At 44.3% G+C, this 23,121-nt stretch overlaps 1 protein-coding gene across 2 annotated transcripts in view; it reads right to left on the bottom strand.

Annotated features, from left to right (window-relative positions):
- Nucleotides 1-23,121, bottom strand: part of LOC115107753 (scavenger receptor class A member 5) — an 88,639-nt gene that overhangs the window by 14,808 nt on the left and 50,710 nt on the right. For both annotated transcript variants that reach the window (XM_029631366.2, XM_029631367.2), the window contains exons 4-7: nucleotides 14,155-14,829; nucleotides 12,301-12,381; nucleotides 11,519-11,626; nucleotides 6,878-6,943 (exon numbers count right to left, since the gene is read on the bottom strand). In XM_029631366.2, the coding sequence (XP_029487226.1) occupies nucleotides 6,878-6,943; nucleotides 11,519-11,626; nucleotides 12,301-12,381; nucleotides 14,155-14,829 (930 nt within the window). The remainder of the gene's footprint in view (nucleotides 1-6,877; nucleotides 6,944-11,518; nucleotides 11,627-12,300; nucleotides 12,382-14,154; nucleotides 14,830-23,121) is intronic.

The following is a 23,121-nucleotide window of genomic DNA, read 5'->3' as shown; positions in this document are numbered from 1 at the left end:
TGGTCTATATAAGGTCCCACAGTTGACAGTGCATGTCAGAGCAAAAACCAAGCCATGCGGTCAAAGGAATTGTCCGTAGAGCTCCGAGACAGGATTGTGTCGCGGCACAGATCTGGGGAAGGGTACATTACTGCAGCATTGAAGGTCCCCAAGAAAACATTGGCCTCCATAATTCTTAAATGGAAGAAGTTTGGAACCACCAAGACTCTTCTCGGCCAAACTGAGAAATCGTTGGAGAAGGGCCTTGGTCAGGGAGGTGACCAAGAACCCGATGGTCACTCTGACAGAGCTTCAGAGTTCCTCTGTGGAGATGGGAGAACCTTCCAGAAGGACAACCATCTCTGCAGCACTCCACCAATCAGGCCTTTATGGTAGAGTGACCAGACAGAAGCCACTCCTCAGTAAAAGGCACATGACAGCCCACTTGGAGTTTGTCAAAAGGCACCTAAAGACCCTCAGACCATAAGAAACAAGATTCTCTGGTCTGATGAAACCAAGATAGAAACTGAATGCCAAGCATCACGTCTGGAGGAAACCTGGCACCATCCCTACGGTGAAGCATGATGGTGGCAGCATCATGCTGTGGGGATGTTTTTCAGAGGCAGGGACTGGGAGACTTCTTGTCAGGATCAAGGGAAAGATGAACAGAGCAAAGTACAGAGAGATCCTTGATGCAAACCAGCTCAAGAGCGCTCAGGACCACAGACAGGCGAAGGTTCACCATCCAAAAGGACAACAACCTTAAGCACACAGCCAAAACAATGCAGGAGTGGCTTCGGGACAAACTCTGAATGTCCTTGAGTGGCCCAGTCAGAACCCGGACTTGAACCCGATCGAACATCTCTGGAGAGAACTGAAAATAGCTGTGCAGCGACACTACCCATCCAACCTGATAGAGAGGATGTGCAGAGAAGAATGGGATAAACTTCCCAAATACAGGTGAGCCAAGCTTGTAGCATCATACCCAAGAAGACTTGAGACTGTAATCGCAGCCAAAGGTGCTTCAACAAAGTACTGAGTAAAGGGTCTGAATGCTTATGGAAATGTCATATTTCAGTTTGTTAAAATGTACTGGCAGCTTCATTAAATAGTACCTGCAAAACACCAGTCTCAACGTCAACAGCGGACAGTGAAGAGGCGACTCCGGGATGCTGGCCTTCTAGACAGAGTTGCAAATAAAAAGCCATACCTCAGACTGGCCAATAAAAGATTAAGATGGGGAAAAGAACAGAGGAACTCTGCCTAGAAGGCCAGCATCACAGAGTCGCCTCTTTACTGTTGACGTTGAGACCGGTGTTTTGCGGGTACTATTTAATGAAGCTGCCAGTTGAGGACTTGTGAGGCGTTTGTTTCTCAAACTAGACACTATAATGTACTTGTCCTCTTGCTCAGTTGTGCCCCGGGGCCTCCCACTCCTCTTTCTATTCTGGAGAGAGACAGTTTGCGCTTTTCTGTTCTGTGAGTAGTACACAGCATTATACCAGATCTTCAGTTTCTTGGCAATTTCTTGGACGGAATAGCATTCATTTCTCAGAACAAGAATAGACTGATGAGTTTCAGAACAAAGTTCTTAGTTTCTGGCCATTTTGAGCCTGTAATCGAACCCACAAATGCTGACGCTCCAGATACTCAACTAGTCTAAAGAAGGACAATTTTATTGCTTCTTTAATCAGGACAACAGTTTTCAGCTGTGCTAACAGAATTGCAAAAGAGCTTTCTAATGATCAATTAACCTTTTAAAATGTAAAACTTGGATTAGCTAACACAACGTGCCATAACACAGGCATGATGGTTGCTGATAATGGGCCTCTGTAGGCCTATGTAGATATTCCATAAAAAATCTGCAGTTTCCAGCTCCAATAGTCATTTACAACATTAACAATGTCTACACTGTATTTCTGATCAATTTGATGTTCTTTTAATGGACAAAACATTTGCTTTTCTTTCAAAAACAAGGACATTTCTAAGTGACCCCAAACTTTGGAACGGTAGTGTATATTTACAAAAAAAACATATGGGGGATTGGAAATGATGCACTGATAGAAGATAAACTGTGCTGTAGCCTATTGCAGAATAAGGACAATTTAACAATCTCGCATGTCGAGTTTGTCTACTTGGTCAAGCATTTACTCTATAAGTAATCTCTGATTCAGATCTGTATGTCTGAAAATAAAGACCTCAACATCTCTTGTTAAACCCTTCAGGCTTTCTTTCATTGAATACAGTTGAAGTCGGAAGTTTAGGTTGGAGTGATTAAAACTCGTTTTTCAACTACTCCACAAATTTAATGTTAACAAACTATAGTTTTGGCAAGTCGGTTAGGACATCTACTTTGTGCATGACACAAGTCATTTTTCCAACAATTGTTTACAGACAGATTATTTCACTTATAATTCACTGTACCACAATTCCAGTGGGTCAGAAGTTAACATACACTAAGTTGACTGTGCCTTTAAACAACTTGGAAAATTCCAGAAAATGATGTCATGGATTTAGAAGCTTCTGATAGGCTAATTGACATCATTTTAGTCAATTGGAGGTGTACCTGTGGATGTATTTCAAGGCCTAGATTCAAACTCAGTGGCTCTTTGCTTGACATCATGGGAAAATCAAAAGAAATCAGCCAAGACCTCAGAATTTTTTTTAGACCTCCACAAGTCTGGTTCATCTTTGGGAGCAATTTCCAAATGCCTGAAGGTGACACGTTCATCTGTACAAACAATAGTACGCAAGTATAAACACCATGGGACCACACAGCCGTCATACTGCTCAGGAAGGAGACGCGTTCTGTCTCCTAGAGATGAACGTACTTTGGTGCGAAAAGTGAAAATCCGTCCCAGAACAACAAAGGACCTTGTGAAGATGCTGGAGGAAAAAGGTACAAAAGTATCTATATCCACGGTAAAACGAGCCCTATATCGACATAACCCGAAAAGCCGCTCAGCAAAGAAGAAGCCACTGCTCCAAAACCTCCATAGAAAAGCCAGACTACGGTTTGCAACTGCACATGGGGACAACGATCTTACTTTCTGGAGAAATGTCCTCTGATCTGATGAAATAAAAATAGAACTGTTTGGCCATAATGACCATAATTATGTTTGGAGTAAAAAGAGGGAGGTTTGCAAGCCGAAGAATACTATCCCAACCGTGAAGCACGGGGGTAGCAGCATCATGTTGTGGGAGTGCGTTGTTGCAGGAGGGACTGGTGCACTTCACAAAATAGATGGCTCCACGAGGGAGGAAAATTATAGGGATATATTGAAGCAACAACTCAAGACATCAGTCAGGAAGTTAAAGCTTGATTGCAAATGGGTCATCCAAATGGACAATGACCCCAAGCACACTTCCAAAGTTGTGGCAAAATAGCTCAAGGACAACAAAGTCAAGGTATTGGAGCGGCCATCACAAAGCCCTGAACTCAAGCCTATAGAAAATGTGTGGGCAGAACTGAAAAAGCGTGTGTGAGCAAGGAGGCCTAAAAACCTGACTCAGTTATACCAGCTCTGCCAGGAGCTCTCAACCTATTGGGGGAAGCATGTGGAAGGCTACCTGAAACGTTTGACCCAAGTTAAACAATTTAAAGGCAATGCTACCAAATACTAATTGACTAAACTTCTGACCCACTGGGAATGTGATGAAAGGAATAAAAGCTGAAATAAATCACTCTACTATTTTTTCTGACATTTCACAGTCATAAAATAAAGTGGTGATCCTAACTGACCTAAGACAGGGAATGTTTACCAGGATTAAGTGTCAGGAATTGTGAAAAACTGAGTTTAAATGTATTTGGCTAAGGTGTATGTAAACTTCCGACTTCAACTGTAAATGTGTTTATCATTTAGGCAAACACAATCTGTGTTCAACCCCTGGATGGGCCCCTGCCTGTAGTCCTTAAGGGAGTTGCATATGCAAGACCTCACCTCCTAGAGATGGCTATCACAGGGACCAGTCTATGAGCTATCATAACTGCTCTGACGTTATCTCCTCTCAGGTCACCTCCGCTGTATGTGTTTGTGCTGGACTGTTTTCTGCCTTGTACAAAGAGGGTTATGTGTGGGCAATGTCGTCATCCTCTTGTGTGTGTGTGCGCACACCCCCCGAGACAGCAGGAGTCCCTTTCCCTCAGCACACACACAGTGGGAGGCTGATCTGAAGGGCCTCCTGTCCCCCATAATGTGAGAGGAGAACAGATTTAGGAAGAATAGGAAGGAGAGGAAATGCTAGATCTAGCCAGGATGTCATGTTACAGGTCCCCTGCACATAAAGCCCAATATTGGAGACCTGGAACCAAATAACTAATCAAAAACACATCTCAGCCAGGTACAGACCTACCTACCATGAGGACAGCATGAGGCTGTGTGGCCTCATGAGGCTGTCATTAGAAATTCAGACAGAAATTTGTTAAGACTTTACTCGAGACATAATCATACATCCAACAGAAAAACCTCTTAGCAGAGCCTGTTAAAGTCCAGCTAATTGATCAGACGACCGCAGTACTTCCCCTATTCTAGCACCATGCCGCTGACATCTCTCTACAGTTTCACAACAAAACTATGTGTTCTAGAAAAAGAGCCAATTGGTTAAGTCCTAAGGGAAAGAGCACTAAAAACCATGCTGTCAATACCTTATAAAAACAGGCACATTGTCAAAAGTGCATTTGGCAGAATGGAAAACTGGCCCACTTTGAAATGCTGTATGTCATCAAAACTGCAATTTTAACTGGGTATTTTTCATCATTAAAATATACTCTGGGAAAAAAATATATCTAACTTGGTTTTGGCATGAAATGCATATTATCAGGGCATAAACAGTTAACAGAAGAAAAAGGACGTACAAAACATCCACCAAATGCTCTACACCTTCCTCCTTACTCTTAGAGGAGAGGAAGGGAACCTTGATCTTAGAGCAACAGTTTACAACATCTGGCAGGGAATTGATGTTTGGCCCTTTGCAACAACATTTCTGGACTATTGAACTAAGACCATCTGCGCATTTTGTGTGTGTGTGTGTGTGTGTGTGTGTGCAGGCAGACACTTCAAATGTGGAGACTGAAGCTTGTGGTGGTCCTGCAAAAATGATCTGTCAAAGCCAAGCTTACTCCAGTTTCTTGGGACTCTTGGGATATCATATCAAAGTTTGGTACATTACATTACATTTAAGTCATTTAGCAGACGCTCTTATCCAGAGCGACTTACAAATTGGTGCATTCACCTTATGACATCCAGTGGAACAGCCACTTTACAATAGTGCATCTAAATCTTTGGGGGTGATACCCCCATTCTGAGAGGTGTGAAGGTGAAAGGCAATGCTATGGCAACAATTACCAAGCAAGCATTAAAGCACCTGACATTTTATAGCTTGTCAAGCTAGGGGCTTTAGGTCCAATTGCACCCCCAACCCTCAGTCCCAGCTCTCAGCACCACCCTCAGTCCCAGCTCTCAGCCCCAACCCTCAGCCCCAACCCTCACCCCCAACTCTCAGCCCCAACCCTCAGCCCCAACCCTCACCCCCAACCCTCAGCCCCAACCCTCAGCCCCAACCCTCAGCCCCAACCCTCAGCCCCAACCCTCACCCCCAACTCTCAGCTCCAACCCTCAGCCCCAACCCTCAGCCCCAACCCTCAGCACCACCCTCAGCCCCAACTTTCAGCACCACCCTCAGTCCCCACCCTCAGCCCCAACCCTCAGCCCCAACCCTCAGCCCCAACCTCAGCCCCAACCTCAGCCCCAACCCCTCAGTCCCAGCTCTCAGCACCACCCTCAGTCCCAGCTCTCAGCCCCAACCCTCAGCCCCAACCTCAGCCCCAACCCTCAGCCCCAACCCTCAGCCCCAACCCTCAGCCCCAGCCAGCTCTCAGCACCACCCTCAGTCCCAGCTCTCAGCCCCAACCCTCAGCCCCAGCTCTCAGCCCCAGCTCTCAGCCCCAACCCTCAGCCCCAACCCTCAGCCCCAACTTTCAGCCACAACCCTCAGCCTTCTAGGATAATTTGTATTTATTTTTTATTTTACCTTTACTTAACTAGGCAAGTCAGTTAAGAACAAATTCTTATTTACAATGACGGCCTACCGGGGAACAGTTGGTTAACTGCCTTGTTCAGGGGCAGAACGACAGATTTTTACCTTGTCAGCTCGGGGATTCAATCCAGCAACTGTTCAGTTACTGGCCCAATGCTCTAACCCCTAGGCTACCTGCCACCCCCAAAAAACATGGTTGTCAGTTGTGAAATTGTAAACATCAAGCGAGATAGAGGATTAATGACCCAGAGGACTGGGGAGTGCGATCCCCAACTCAAAGAGCCCCACGGGTTCTGAGCTGTGACACACCTTCGTCTCACTACGGGAACCTACACATTGTGACACCACTGCTGCCCACCAACCACCAGCATTCCATGTACAAGTAGAGCAGAGATGTATGCTTGTTGTGATTCGGTCCATAAAATGGTCTATTTTTCTATTTGATCCTTTGGCGTCCCTGTTTACAAGTGATGCGTGTGTGCCAGGTGAGAACCTCCACCTACTCATGTAAATGAGTGATGAACCCACTAGACTGACACCAGCATGTGACGTTAGCTCTGGTGCTGAGTTTTGAAATGTTTTTCGATGGTACAAACTGCATTCTAAAGCCAAACAGAAAGATAGCAGGCCTCAAAAGACACTCTGCACTCCTTCACCCCTTGAACAGCAGTAAACAATCATTGGTAGGTCAGTTAGGGTTCAATTCTGTAACCTACCTGTGTTTTACTACAACCTATTACAATAACCAATTTTACGACGCAGCAGTGTTACAGATATGTATGCAGATAACAATGGACCAACATCACCGAGAGGACGATGAGCATCAGCAGTCCCATAACGCTTCACTATTCACTGGTCTCACCTGTTTTTTCACCACGGTCACCTCGGTCTCCCTTCTCGCCTTTCAGTCCTCTGTCTCCTCTGTCACCTTGGAAAGGACAGACAGACAACAAAACATTGTGTTACAGCCAGTGGAAACTTTAGGAGACTCACAGATGAATATTTCACTTCCTGTAACTACAAATTCAAACTGGAAATAAGTCAAACGGATGATCCTGTTGAACAAGATCAGTATTAAGTTCCTAGAGATCCTTCCCACATGCTATTTCTCTTCTAAATATTGCCCTCTCACTCTGTCATGGTTGACTTTGTGTAGGTGGGCCTGGATTAGTTCTAAAGCTAGGCTATGCTTTGAGGTTTCCATATTGTCTTCCTGGAATACTTCTGAGCAGGGCCGCTGAAAAAAGTGTGGCAAGGTGGCATTTGCCATAGCACTATTAGATCAGGCGTGGTAGTGCCACACCACTTTTGATTTAGTTGAATAAAATATATTGATGCAAAGTGTTAAAAAAAGGGGCAAATTTGCCTCATGGTTTGTTGACTTGTGCACAATTACTCTGTCTTTCACATCAGAGTGTTGCTGCAGACTCTTTGCGTGTCTTGACCAATCAGATTCACGGAAATTGGAGGTCGGCGGGCCGGGCACAATGCACAAAACTCAAGGTGCGCTCTCCACTTTCCTGCACTTTCTCTGTGTCTCTGTATAGGAAACCCCCTTCTTTAAAATATAATTCATATGAACAAGTACAAGGTTGCTGAAGTTTGACAGGGTTTTCATCACCCCCAAGGCCAGTAGTTTTTCCAGGAGTTTTTTAAAACCTTGTGACCTGATCAGAAAAACTCTGGTCCCATCATAGCCCATTATAACCTTTTTACAACTGATGAATCACGTCATACCATATAAGGTCAGAGTTTTAACTGGTTAGGTTACTAGATCAGGAAATACTACGGACCCAGATTCTTTTTTCACACCACACAACTCTAGGACCTGTGGTGCCACCTCTACTTGTGAGACAAGAATACTTGTGAGATTATCTTTTTTCCCATGGTTAGGGGAACAAAGTAACTCTAAAATAGTCCACTTCACACCGAGAAGAAAGACAGCTGAACCAACCTCAGGTCTGATTTTAGACATCCCTCAACTCAATTTCCCTTTGGATACCTTATAATCTTGTAACGTGAACTGAAGACCCACAAACTTAATGTAAGTAAGCACCTTGTCATTAGACTTAACAATTATAGGACAACCTCCGTGTGAACTACAGTATCTTGAGCTTTTGCTGAAGTGGACTAGACAAACAGCACAAAGAAAAAGACAGTATAGACAGCAAATACAGTATAATGAGGTGTATGTTTCCCCAAAAGTGAACATGAACACATATGTCCTTGATTCTCTGTGATCCGACATCCATGGTTGTGGACTATTGTTTTGTTTGTTGCTCTGCGCTCGTCGTCTGAGGCAACTCATCTGTCTGTCTGTGGGTTGTATGCCATATTATGAAAGACAAAAAGGAGTCAGAGCAAAAGACAACATCAATTTAACGATTAAAGGATTTTATGAAAAATCGCTGGGGTTGAGAGGCTGAAAGCACAGTCGTCCTGCAGCTCCTCTTTCAGAGTGAGCAGAGAGACATTTTATGGCGTCTTTCTGGCTTCACTACTTGAAGCCAGTTAACAGTCTTAGAAATGTTTTTAAAAGAAGATCCTCCTTGGATACATTTGTGTCCTGAAGAGGGCATCTGATGAGGATCTGAGTGTGGGTTCAGGGACATTCTGGAGCCTGGCAGTTTCATTTGAAAGTCTTGATTGTTACAAGTGTGCTAGCACCATACATTTAATTTACTGTCTGGACTTGAGAGAGGCTGTGGAAAATGAAGTAATCAGTCAACTTCAATCTTTAATTCCACTAAATTAAGATTTGTTGTATTTTGATATGTACTAGAAGTTTATGTCCATGATTATAGAGGACACCACACAATAAAGCAAAAATGACCATTATGGTACTGTCAACTTTTTTTGTAGAACATTCATAAAAATAACAAACTCTGGATATGCCTTTGATGGAATATTAAAATTCCTACCACTCAGTTCTGCGGGAACATCTCTCCGTAACTACAAGTTTTAAACCACAAGGTGTGGTTATGAGCTGTTACTGTAATAACGTGACTATTATCCCACGTTTAATTCCTGTATTTTCAGATCCAAAATCACAGGAAAGTGTCCAATGGCAGTGGCACCCAAACAGAACCACCAATTGTCGGGTATTGCTCTGAGCTGACCACATCCTCATAGTAATGTGTGCGGTGGTCAGGAAATGTTAGACACTTACTCTGGTTCAAACACCCAATGCCAAACTCAGCTCTAACTCACAGAAAAACATGCATAAAGAAAGGCCTACTTTAACAGGCCACACAACATCTCTCCCTTTTCCACAAGGGTGCTTTTACAAGCTTTACTAAAAGGCGAAGTGCCTTTGTTATTTTATTTCGTATTTATCTAACCCCGTGTTATGTGTGTTGTAGTCACAGTGAGTCAGTCTAACAGGGCTGGGAGGACAGGGCAGATAGAGAGCGCAGAGCAACCACATCCAAATCGTAATGTTATTGGATCGCAGGGGTTTGAGCCTCCAGCACCGGACAGTTCAGCCAAACTAAACTGATCCAGCTGTTTGGTTTGCATAGAGAAATAAAATACGTCCATTGTGGATAGTCAAATCCATGACCAATACAATAAGGCACTGTGTCTCAAATCATATGTGTGAGAGGAGTATCTGATTACAAAACAAGTTCTGATTCCCAACACACAAGGTGTTGAAGGATGAAAAAGCTTCCTAGAAGCAAGGTAGGACTAGCCCTGAGACATGGCTGTAGACTCCTATGATGTCTAGGCACCATCAGCGTCTACAGCCAGATCTCAGGGCTAAGGTTGGACCAACTAAAAACCGGGCATGGCTTTCCTCCATTATTATAGTGTAGGGAGACATTTGTCTGCAAGGTTTTAGGTTGGCGGTTCAGCTGATAAGGAAGGTCTGCTTTGGGTTAGGATGGGGAGGCAGAGGCAGAGGGCATGAAGATATACAGTACCAGTCAAAAGTTTGGACACACCTACTCATTCAAGGGTTCTTCTTTATTTTTACCACGTTTTCTTTACTATTACTCTACATTGTAGAGTGAATACATCATAACTATGTAATAACACATTTGGAATCATGCCGTAACCAAAAAAGTGTTAAGCAAATCAAAATATATTTTATATTTGAGATTCTTCAAAGTAGCCACCCTTTGTAGTCACCTGGAATGCATTTCAATTAACAGGTGTGCCTTGCTAAAAGTACATTTGTAGAATTTATTTCCTTCTTAATGTGTTTGAGCCAATCAATTGTGTTGTAACAAGGTAGGGTTGGTATACAGCAGATAGACCTATTTGGTAAAAAACCAAGTCCATATTATGGCAAGAACATCTCAAATAGGCAAATAGAAAATTTCAAGAACTTTGACCCGGGTCACGGATTATGTAGTCGCAACAAACATCAAACGCTATGATGAAACTGGCTCTCATGAGGACCATAACAGGAAAGGAAGACCCAGATCTGCTGCAGAGGATAAGTTCATTAGAGTTACTAGCCTCAACTGCACCTCAGATTGCAGCCCAAATAAGTAACAGACACATCTCAACATCAACTGTTCAGAGGAGACTGTGAATCAGGCCTTTATGGTTGAATTGCTGCAAAGAAACCACTACTAAAGGACACCAACTAGAAGAAGAAACTTTCCTGGTCCAAGAAACACAAGCAATGTACATTAGACCGGTGGAAATCTGTCCTTTGCTCTCATGAGTCCAAATTTGAGATGTTTGGTTCCAACCGCCGTGTCTTTGTGAGATGCCCACTAGGTGAAGGGATGATCTCTGCATGTGTGGATCCCACCATGAACCATGGAGGAGAAGGTGTGATGGTGTGGGGGTGCTTTGCTGGTGACACTGTCTGTGATTTATTTCGAATTCAAGGCACACTTAACCAGCATGGCTACTCAAAACACAACTCCAGGCTGTGTAAGGGCTATTTAACCAAGAAGGAGAGTGATGGAATGCTGCATCGGATGACCTGGCCTCCACAATCACCCGACATTCAAACCAATTGAGATGGTTTGGGATGAGTTGGACTGCAGAGTGAAGGAAAAGCAGCCAACAAGTACTCAGCATTTGTGGGAACTCCTTCAAGACTGTTGGAAAAGCATTCCAGGTTACTACCTCATGACGCTGGTTGAGAGAATGCCAAGAGAGTGCAAAGCTGTCATCAAGGCAAATATATTTTAATTTGATTAACACTTTTTTTGGTTTCTACATGATTCCATATGTGTTATTTCATAGTTTTGAGGTCTTCACTATTATTCTACAATGTAGAAAATAGTAAAAAATAAAGAAAAACCCTTGAATGAGTAGGTGTGTCCAAACTTTTGACTGTTACTGTAGTAAATCAGATGGAATAGACCCTGAGCCTGCATTGCCCTCTCTGAAGCCTGAGCTTAAGAGAGAGCATGCCATCACAGATGGATAAGGGAGATAGATGTAACCATTGACAGCAGGTTCAAAGAGGCAGCGAGGAACAGATGTTAGTTTAACTAATGGCTCTACAGCTGTCAGACAGTACTAATATCAGACATACCTTTGGGCCCTTCGGGTCCCATTTCGCCTTTCTCCCCCTGTAGGCCGTCAGGGCCGCTCGGGCCCTTTAGTCCCCTTGGACCCTGGAATCCTTTTTCTCCTGTAAAACCTGCCGGGGGTACATAAACAAAGCATTGGATTTATTTTCCCAGTTCTTTTCAAACAGGATATCTGAAATGCGTTTCAAAGAATGCAAACAGCCTATCTTATACGAATCTTTGAGTAAGATGGTCTGCTTGCATGCCATAATAACATTTTCCGATGTTCTTTCTTTATTCACCATTTAATTATGTAATGAAAGACTATCTCAAAGAATGCCCATGCTACATTTCACAGGATGCTTTGAGCCCAGTTGGAGGGCTGTTATTAGGTTGCTAGTAGACAGAGTGGATTTATGGATTTGGAACCATAGAGGGCCGTGTTCACTAGGTAACCCCTGGTGAATCAATAATTGAAGATATAGTCGCTGCATTACTAACAAGGTATACTGTAGTAACCAACTCTTTCATAAGTAGGATAGTGGACTGACTGATAGTTTGAATGTGGTAGGAGGAGTGTTCTGGGTGGCTATAACAAATTAATATGTTCCATGCTCCCAAAGGGAGGATTGCTTTCAGCATTCTTCTTGGAAATATGTCTATGAGGGTTTAGGATACATAATCCGTGACCCGGGCCAATTACAGTAAGATACGTTTCGAGGACATGGTTGAAAAATGGTTGAAGAAAGTCATGTATGTTGAAAGCTAGACTAGGACAAATGACAGTACTGTACAGTGTACGGACCTCTCATCCCTATGAGGCCTGCCACACCAGGGGCCCCAAGTGGCCCAACATCGCCCTTCTCACCTTTTGGTCCTGGAGGCCCTGTGGAAAACAACCTCATTAAAGCATTGAGTTGATCCCGACATAACAAACTGATGAATATACTGTAATATGAAGACAATATGATTACTGAAGTTGTGTAATCCCATAAATTGTTTCCTCTTGGTATGTCATTCATGTTTCACCACACCCTCAGACTAAAGCAGAGGAGCTCATCCAACGGACATCATCCAACAATTGTTTTTACTTGGATCCAGTTAACTGACATCAGATTTGTTTGTAGAATCAGCTTGGCCACAACGGAAACCACGTTTCCCAAGGTACACCACAATGGAATCACAATTGAAAAGTTAGACATTAGTCTTATTTTGTCCGACTGACATTTTCAAAGTAGCCTTTCAAATCATAATGTGAGCTGCTCCTTAGATCCTAAGATACTGTCATGGCATAAAGTAGTGGCTAATGACAAGTCAGGGTTGAAAGTTCACTTGGAAGTCTTATCACACTGGAGGGTCTGAAGGGAAAACCACTCCACTTAATTGGTGTTGACTGGCTTGTTTTAGTAGTAGGACCAATGATATCACTCATCACTTCTTAACAGTCTTCTATTAATTCAATTAAGAATGCTCAAGACAAACAAACATACTCCATGAGGGTCAACCAGCGAACCACTTTCACATAAAGAGCTGTCCGTTAACAATATGTGGTGCTGTGTCATGGATCAGCAATTCTGAATCGGAGTAGGTTGGACAGAAAACACACGTTGGTAAGGCCCTATTTGCATGTCAAGGGAAAACACCTGCAATGAAATCAGTTTTGAGACATTTGGTATCAACTTGATAGATAGATTATTTAAACCATTGGCTTTCTGATGAAGCTGTGATGCTTTAAAAAAGCAAACATGTTTAGGCTATTTAAGGTGGCTGATATTGTTTTTACACTAAGGATAACCATTTATATAATGATCCATTAAAATAACATTCAAGTTTCCTTATTTTGTTTCACCACTGGTGAATAATGAAAATAGCGCGAGATCAATGTTTAAATTATGACAATTACATTTCCATGAGAATGAAGGCAATGGACACAGTGATCCTCCCAGCCAGAAGACACTTCACTAAAACAGCAAACATGTCACTCCTGAGGTCATTCCTGTTAATCAAGTGGCTGTGTGATGTTTCCATGCTCACACTCTCCTCAGACCAACACATCACAGTTTCTTGATCCACCTCTCAACTTTGCTTAAATTTGTGTTTTCTTCCCCTTCTCATTTGTTCACCACTGCCAAATAGGAAGGTATGCATGAAACATAAGCTAAAGGCATTGGGATGGAGGGATGGAGTGATGAAGGGAGGGAGAGGAGGCAGGCCAAAAGTGCCAATTACCACGACAAGGTGTGGAGGTTTCCTGGCTAAACCAATGCTTAATGACAAGCAAATGGGATGTGCAGTGGAACAAATGACAGGGCTGATTTCCTTGGTTTTGGAGGCTTCTAAATGTAACCCACAATTGTTTCCAGCCTAAATAAAACACTGTCCCATTCACATACAATATCAATCAGATTCTGATTCAACGTCTTATTTGGCATGGATTCACATCACTGAATTCTAATTCCTGCTAACATTACATCATGACATACTTATTTGACATTTATTTAACCAGGAAAGTCATTGAGTATGATAGCAAGTCTCAATACAACATCAACATCTTCATCTCACATATTCCTTAACCATCGTGTAAGGAGCTCAGGAATCATAGGGAGATTAATCATGACATAAACTTAATTCTAGCCAGTGATCAGTGATGGGCCGTTACCTTCTAGGGAGGAGATGTTCTTGAGGATATTGGAGTGCTCCCAGTCCTTGAGCCTCAGGTCCTCTGTGATGGTGCTGAGGATCTCTACCTCATTCTTCAGTGTCTCTTCCATGTGCACTTGTGTCTCCCTCATGTACCGTGCATCCTGGCTTGCATTGCTGATCTGCACCTGCAGGTCCTGGATCTTTAGGTGATGGACGCTGATGTCGCTGGTGAACGTGTGGTTGACTGAGCCGACTGTCCAGCCAACCTCCTCCAGCCTATCCTTGAGCTGGTTCACCTGGTCTGCTGTGCTCCTCAGCAGGAGGTCATGGTTGTGCAGCGAGACCGAGGCATGGGCCAGCTGGTTGCTGAGCCCACTCACGTTCCTCTGGGTGGAGCGGTTCAGGACGGATACACGGTCCCCCAGCTGCTCCACGGTGCTGTCTGTCGACTGGCAGTGGCCTTGCAGATCCCTGATATCCCTCTCCAGGCCGCTCACTGCCCGGCCCAGCTGCTTTAAGGACTCACTGTGGTTCTGGAACAGGTTCTCCAGCTTCCAGATGTTCTCCAGGAGGTCTGCCTGAGAGGAGATGTCGCCCAGGGACTGCTGGAGCTCCCGAGAGCGGTCCCCCATACGGGTCATGTTCTCCATCAGTGCCTCCTGCTTCTCTGAGGACATCTGGGACCTGGACACTGAGGAGGACACATGGAAGAGAGGAGAAAGACGAGAGGCTCAATTATACATCTCCTACATCTCCATAGCAGATAGAATATGCTACAGATCAACAACACTTACTACAGAAAATGGCTCCTGAACATTTATCAATGCAATCCACCGCATTGGATCACTTAATTGTCACTGGGATGATAATTAATAACACTAGAGTTGTATACTACAGTATTACTATTAAAACAGCAAGATAGTGTCGTGATCTCTTTTATACCTTTGGCAATGACTGTTTGTTGTTAATGTCTTTGGAAAGGAAAGAGAAGTGATCTATTTTAAACAACCTCTATAACAAGGCTTTTAAGGTTTATGTTCTGTTGGAGTGAAGTTCCTTGGTAACAGTGCAGTCAGCCAGAGAGATATTTTGAAACTAAATCCTCTCAGCTCTGCAATGACGACATCCTCTCTTATACGTTCGAGACCCTTATGTAAAAGAAAAGTGATGTTGCTCAATCTGAGAAAGAGAGAATGTTGGGGAAATGGAAGGAAATGGCCAATTCCCAGCGCACATGTTCAAAATCCCTCTCATCCCTCTCCACGGCTATTAAACAATTGTTGCCTATGTGTGTGTTGTGGACCAGAACTAATTTAATTATTTCAATATGAGGGAAATGTTTCCTACATGGTTGCACAAAGAGACTTTACATTACTTCTCATTTTACATTGTTCAGAAAGTTAATGAGCTGAAAACCAAAATAAGCTGGCACTCAACTACAGAGACTTTCTCATTCCAAAATGAGAGTCTATCTTACAGTATGTTATTTCCACACGTAGATAAGCCTAATTGTTATTAATCAGGAATTCACGGACGGCAACTTCGGCTCTAATGTGGGTAGAAGAGTAACGTGGCAACGTGCCAAAAACCACAAAACCAAAACAGATGGATTTGTTTCCCAGACGGATAAATTAAGAAGAGATGTGGGATCCTGGACTGGGGTGAATATAGAGTAGGTGAAGGTCTGTCCTCCTTCAGCATTCAATCCCTCATTCTTGGAGGAACCGAACTCACTGTGGCTCTTCACATGACCTTGACCTGTCCCTGCTCTACCAGGACAGTAACAAGAACTCACACAAGATAACACAGAGGACTCAGGAACTCACACAAGATAACACAGAGGACCCAGGAACCCACACAAGATAACACAGCAATTCCCCGAAGGATATCTAATGTATGAATTTCAAAATCGCCCATGCAACATTTACCCTTGCACTAGTGCCAAACAAAATTGCAAACGGGTGTGGTGACCAGTAAACTGGACTGCTCATCGACACAGCCAGCAGGCGATGTCAACAACCCCATTCCTCCACTGGACTACCTACCATGAAGATGGGAGAGTCTGTCAAATATATGGAGAGTCAATGTGTAAAACATCCCTGTGAGGGTGTGGTGGCGGACCTGTTATTCCCAGAGGCCTCACTGTCCGGGTGCATCATGTGGTTTTACAGGATGTTACTGTGCAAGACCATCTCTAGAACCAGGTGGTCGTCAGCTGTTTGCTCTCAAACTAGTTAAAGAGGAGAGGAGGCTGAAAAATACAGGCCACGCTCTTCTCCTTTTCCTGTTATTGGATTTCACATCCCCACACCCAATGCATGTTCCTGATTACCAACCGTAGCTTTTGATTCTTAAACAAGCCTTTTCATAAAATAGTTAATATTCTGTGTCTGTCCTAGGAGTTCAGTATGCAGGGACTTTTCACCTAGTGGAAGTGTGTTATTGTCAATAAGAACTGATGTCCTCTCCCACAAAAAAATACTACACTGTACTATAGAATACTATAGTACTTACTATAGAATGTGGGTAGTAAACTGCAGTATACTGTAGAATCCTATACTCCTCACTGTAGTGTCCCTAGATCATGTAGCACTTACTTTAGAATTTAGATTTTGTAGTTTACTGTGGAATCCTATACCCCACACTGTAGTATCCCTCACTCATGTAGTGCTTACTTTATCATTTTCATTTTGTAGTGTACTGGAGAATACTATACTACACACTCTAGTGTTGTCACGATATCAGAATTTTGACTTCGATATGATACCAGGTTTAGTATCACGATACTCGATACCATCACTATACTCAATACCAAAACGATACTCGATACCATCACTATACTCAATACCATCACTATACTCGATACCATCACTATACTCAATACCATCACTATACTCAATACCATCACTATACTCGATACCATCACTATACTCAATACCATCACTATACTCGATACCATCACTATACTCAATACCAAAACGATACCACAACAACAACAAAAAGATGGCGTATTAACCAAAGTCACAGAATGGCACTTGATCCAGACAAATAAAACTCAGCAACTGCTCTGTTCAATTTGTGGGTATCTTTTGAGTTTAATATCCTTACGTTTGAAAATGTATGTCCATTTTTTTGACACAAACATGTATTCAATTGTACAATCATACAATCAATTTGACTTTGTTCCTATTCCTCTAACTACAAAACAACATATTGAACTCGGTCAAATCAAAATGTATTTGTTGTATGCTTCGTAAACAACTGGTGCAGACTAACAGTGAAATGCTTATTTACTTATGGTCAACCGAGTCTCTGTGGAAGCACAGTTGCATTTCAGAGGAAGCAACAGATCTATGAAGTCCTTTTGGTGTACTCTTGTTAAAGGGTTATTTATCTGTCAGACAAACAAACCTAATCGTCTAAGCGTTAATAAACTTTGTTTGTTCTTTATATATCCCTCTGTGCTGTTTCCCTTTAATGGGCCTAGAACGTGCCTAACGTTTAGATGTTACAATTGTTGTCCGGTCCATTGCATTGCTCAGAACTATTGAACCAACTCAATAGGTGGCTTTTCACGAACCTGCGAGTCTTATGTTCTGGTTGTGGTGTTCCCCTCATTAAACAGTAAGTGGTGTAGTCTGGTAGTTGTGCCATTTTAGCCAACCTTGGACTGCAGGTTACTACAGCATACTACAGTCATGTCCACAAAAATACTACAGTATACTACATTTCATTATAGTACAACGGTTTGATTTGTCTAATCTTAGCAATTTCTTCTTAGCTAGCTACATAGCCGTCTTTGTATCAAAGATAATTGCGTAATTATCGTATTTCGTCGTCCTAACGTATCTGCCCAGCAGCTAGCCAGCTAGCTAACGCCCACCGTCTACATAGCTAGCTACATAGCCGTCTCTGTATCAAAGATAATTGTGTAGATAATTGTGTAGTCTAGAGCGATTTTCTAGGTTACCTAGCCAGCTATTGTCGTTCTTTTAACGCAACGTAACGTAATCAACACTGCTAGCTAGCTAGCCAGCTAGCCCCTGAATCAACAACGCAGCCAGCTATTTGTCGTCCTTAACGTAGGAGACACTGCTAGCTAGCCAACAGCTAGCCAACGTCTACCGATTGGAACTCAACAACCCGGTCGCATTCCGCCTCGCTCCACAGGTAGTATCACATTTTCATTTCATTTCATTACAGTACAACGGTTTGATTTGTTTGATCGTAGCTAGCTACATAGCTAGCTACATAGCCGTCTCTGTATCAAAGATAATTGTGTAGTCTAGAGCGATTTTCTAGGTTACCTAGCCAGCTATTGTCGTTCTTTTAACGCAACGTAACGTAATCAACACTGCTAGCTAGCCAGCTAGCCCCCGAATCAACAACGCAGCCACTGCCAGCTAGCCTACAAAGTCAACAACGCAGCCACTGCCAGCTAGCCTACTTCAGCAGTACTGTATCATTTTTAATCATTTTAGTCAATAAGATTCTTGCTACGTAAGCTCAACTTTCTGAACATTCGAGACGTGTAGTCCACTTGTCATTCCAATCTCCTTTGCATTAGCGTAGCCTCTTCTGTAGCCTGTCAACTATGTGTCTGTCTATCCCTGTTCTCTCCTCTCTGCACAGACCATACAAACGCTCCACACCACGTGGCCGCGGCCACCCTAATCTGGTGGTCCCAGCGCGCACGACCCACGTGGAGTTCCAGGTCTCCGGTAGCCTCTGGAACTGCCGATCTGCGGAGTTCATCTCAGCCTATGCCTCCCTCCAGTCCCTCGACTTCTTGGCACTGACGGAAACATGGATCATCACAGATAACACTGCTACTCCTACTGCTCTCTCTTCATCCGCCCACGTGTTCTCGCACACCCCGAGAGCTTCTGGTCAGCGGGGTGGTGGCACCGGGATCCTCATCTCTCCCAAGTGGTCATTCTCTCTTTCTCCCCTTACCCATCTGTCTATCGCCTCCTTTGAATTCCATGCTGTCACAGTTACCAGCCCTTTCAAGCTTAACATCCTTATCATTTATCGCCCTCCAGGTTCCCTCGGAGAGTTCATCAATGAGCTTGATGCCTTGATAAGCTCCTTTCCTGAGGACGGCTCACCTCTCACAGTTCTGGGCGACTTTAACCTCCCCACGTCTACCTTTGACTCATTCCTCTCTGCCTCCTTCTTTCCACTCCTCTCCTCTTTGACCTCTCCCTCTCACCATCCCCCTACTCACAAGGCAGGCAATACGCTCAACCTCATCTTTACTAGATGCTGTTCTTCCACTAACCTCATTGCAACTCCCCTCCAAGTCTCCGACCACTACCTTGTATCCTTTTCCCTCTCGTTCTCATCCAACACTTCCCACACTGCCCCTACTGGATGGTATCGCGCCGTCCCAACCTTCGCTCTCTCTCCCCGCTACTCTCTCCTCTTCCATCCTATCATCTCTTCCCTCTGCTCAAACCTTCTCCAACCTATCTCCTGATTCTGCCTCCTCAACCCTCCTCTCCTCCCTTTCTGCATCCTTTGACTCTCTATGTCCCCTATCCTCCAGGCCGGCTCGGTCCTCCCTCCCGCTCCGTGGCTCGACGACTCATTGCGAGCTCACAGAACAGGGCTCCGGGCAGCCGAGCGGAAATGGAGGAAAACTCGCCTCCCTGCGGACCTGGCATCCTTTCACTCCCTCCTCTCTACATTTTCCTCTTCTGTCTCTGCTGCTAAAGCCACTTTCTACCACTCTAAATTCCAAGCATCTGCCTCTAACCCTAGGAAGCTCTTTGCCACCTTCTCCTCCCTCCTGAATCCCCCTCCCCTCCCCCTCCTCCCTCTCTGCAGATGACTTCGTCAACCATTTTGAAAAGAAGGTCGACAACATCCGATCCTCGTTTGCTAAGTCAAACGACACCGCTGGTTCTGCTCACACTGCCCTACCCTGTGCTCTGACCTCTTTCTCCCTCTCTCTCCAGATGAAATCTCGCGTCTTGTGACGGCCGGCCGCCCAACAACCTGCCCGCTTGACCCTATCCCCTCCTCTCTTCTCCAGACCATTTCCAGAGACCTTCTCCCTTACCTCACCTCGCTCATCAACTCATCCCTGACCGCTGGCTACGTCCCTTCCGTCTTCAAGAGAGCGAGAGTTGCACCCCTTCTGAAAAAACCTACACTCGATCCCTCCGATGTCAACAACTACAGACCAGTATCCCTTCTTTCTTTTCTCTCCAAAACCCTTGAACGTGCCGTCCTTGGCCAGCTCTCCCGCTATCTCTCTCAGAATGACCTTCTTGATCCAAATCAGTCAGGTTTCAAGACTAGTCATTCAACTGAGACTGCTCTTCTCTGTATCACGGAGGCGCTCCGCACTGCTAAAGCTAACTCTCTCTCCTCTGCTCTCATCCTTCTAGACCTATCGGCTGCCTTCGATACTGTGAACCATCAGATCCTCCTCTCCACCCTCTCCGAGTTGGGCATCTCCGGCGCGGCCCACGCTTGATTGCGTCCTACCTGACAGGTCGCTCCTACCAGGTGGCGTGGCGAGAATCCGTCTCCTCACCACGTGCTCTCACCACTGGTGTCCCCAGGGCTCTGTTCTAGGCCCTCTCCTATTCTCGCTATACACCAAGTCACTTGACTCTGTCATAACCTCACATGGTCTCTCCTATCATTGCTATGCAGACGACAGACAATTAATCTTCTCCTTTCCCCTTCTGATGACCAGGTGGCGAATCGCATCTCTGCATGTCTGGCAGACATATCAGTGTGGATGACGGATCACCACCTCAAGCTGAACCTCGGCAATACGGAGCTGCTCTTCCTCCCGGGAAGGACTGCCCGCTCCATGATCTCGCCATCACGGTTGACAACTCCACTGTGTCCTCCTCCCAGAGCGCTAAGAACCTTGGCGTGATCCTGGACAACACCCTGTCGTTCTCAACTAACATCAAGGCGGTGGCCCGTTCCTGTAGGTTCATGCTCTACAACATCCGCAGAGTACGACCCTGCCTCACACAGGAAGCGGCGCAGGTCCTAATCCAGGCACTTGTCATCTCCCGTCTGGATTACTGCAACTCGCTGTTGGCTGGGCTCCCTGCCTGTGCCATTAAACCCCTACAACTCATCCAGAACGCCGCAGCCCGTCTGGTGTTCAACCTTCCCAAGTTCTCTCACGCCACCCCGCTCCTCCGCTCTCTCCACTGGCTTCCAGTTGAAGCTCGCATCCGCTACAAGATCATGGTGCTTGCCTATGGAGCTGTGAGGGGAACGGCACCTCAGTACCTCCAGGCTCTGATCAGGCCCTACACCCAAACAAGGGCACTGCGTTCATCCACCTCTGGCCTGCTCGCCTCCCTACCACTGAGGAAGTACAGTTCCCGCCAGCCCAGTCAAAACTGTTCGCTACTCTGGCCCCCAATGGTGGAACAAACTCCCTCACGACGCCAGGACAGCGGAGTCAATCACCACCTTCCGGAGACACCTGAAACCCCACCTCTTTAAGGAATACCTAGGATAGGATAAAGTAATCCTTCTCACCCCCCCTTAAAAGATTTAGATGCACTATTGTAAAGTGGCTGCTCCACTGGATGTCATAAGGTGAATGCACCAATTTGTAAGTCGCTCTGGATAAGAGCGTCTGCTAAATGACTTAAATGTAAATGTATATTTATGCCTGTAATAACTTTAGTGTGAATACTATAGTATACTAGTCATGTCTGCAAAAACACTACAGTGAATACTGTAATATACTAGTCACGTCCGCAAATACACTACAGTGAATACTAAAGTAAAGTCCGAAATAAACTTACAGTGAACACTATGGCATACTAAAGTCATGTCCACAGAGACGTTACAGTGAATACTACATTCATGTCCACAAAAACACTACTGAATACTATAGAATACTACAGTCATGTCTGCAAAAACACTACAGTAAATACTACAGTATGTAAATATAATAATATTACAGTATTTAGACCATAGTATACTATAGTACTTTTTCATTATGTCTTGTACAAGAATAATATCAATACCTCAATAAAGAACCATACCTATTTCAGCTACATACCTACTCTGCCAGTGGATATACTATAAATCTAAAACCAAAACATACCCACCATAGCTCGTTAGGGCCCTATGACCAAATGACCTGGAACTAACAAGAATATAAACACAATGATTGGCTTGATAAAGTTAACTAGTCCCTGGAGAACCATGAGTCTGGGGCAACTAGAGCTGTAGGGGGAGGGGAGAGGGTGAGGGGGTGTGCATAGCTAATTATCCATGACCGTCCTGTTTTAAGCATGGTCCTCATCAGGGTTGTCAAGCAGCCCAAAAAACTGAGGCAGCACAAAGTACATTAGGATGGCTGGGGGTGGTCCGGAGGGGGGCTAGGAAGTTGGGGAATTCTGCATTTTTCAAACACCTGAAATCTACCCATAATCACAATGTAAAATTTCTGGGCATATCTAAGCATACCTCTTGAGCTGTCTATATCCTCCTGACTGGAGATTATTTTTTTAAAGAAACAATATATGCTTCTCTGTATCTCTGCTAAAGTCTCAGTAAAAGATTGAAAGGAATGTGAGTCTTATTCAGTAAGTTATTGCTTGCTTTTCTAAAATCTACCAAACTTGGCAGTAGGCATGCCAGCTAAGCTAGATAGACAAGCTAGCTACTCTAACTTGATTGATAACCTGAAATGGCTTCTTGGTAGCTAGTAATGAGGTTGGGAGATTTTAACCTATCTGGGCTAGCTAAAGTCAACTTCAAAAAATTGATAGATGGGTAGCAGTATTACAGAGCAACAACAAAATGGTATTAATATATACATTGTGGCAAAGAAGGGGGTCGAGTGATAAATGGCAGATATGTGAGAGCAGAACTAATAAATGGGCTCTGCCCGATCACTAAGATGACCACCCCGATCACAAAATGGCCGACCGCCAAAACTACAAGTTCCAGAAGCAAGGGGAACCTTCAGAAGGTGGAGCCG

This window comes from Oncorhynchus nerka, linkage group LG24 (assembly GCF_034236695.1).
Source record: "Oncorhynchus nerka isolate Pitt River linkage group LG24, Oner_Uvic_2.0, whole genome shotgun sequence".
NCBI classification, from domain to species: domain Eukaryota; kingdom Metazoa; phylum Chordata; class Actinopteri; order Salmoniformes; family Salmonidae; genus Oncorhynchus; species Oncorhynchus nerka.
The sequence above is the reverse complement of the archived record's forward strand: the minus strand, read 5'-3'. Positions and strand labels throughout refer to the sequence as shown.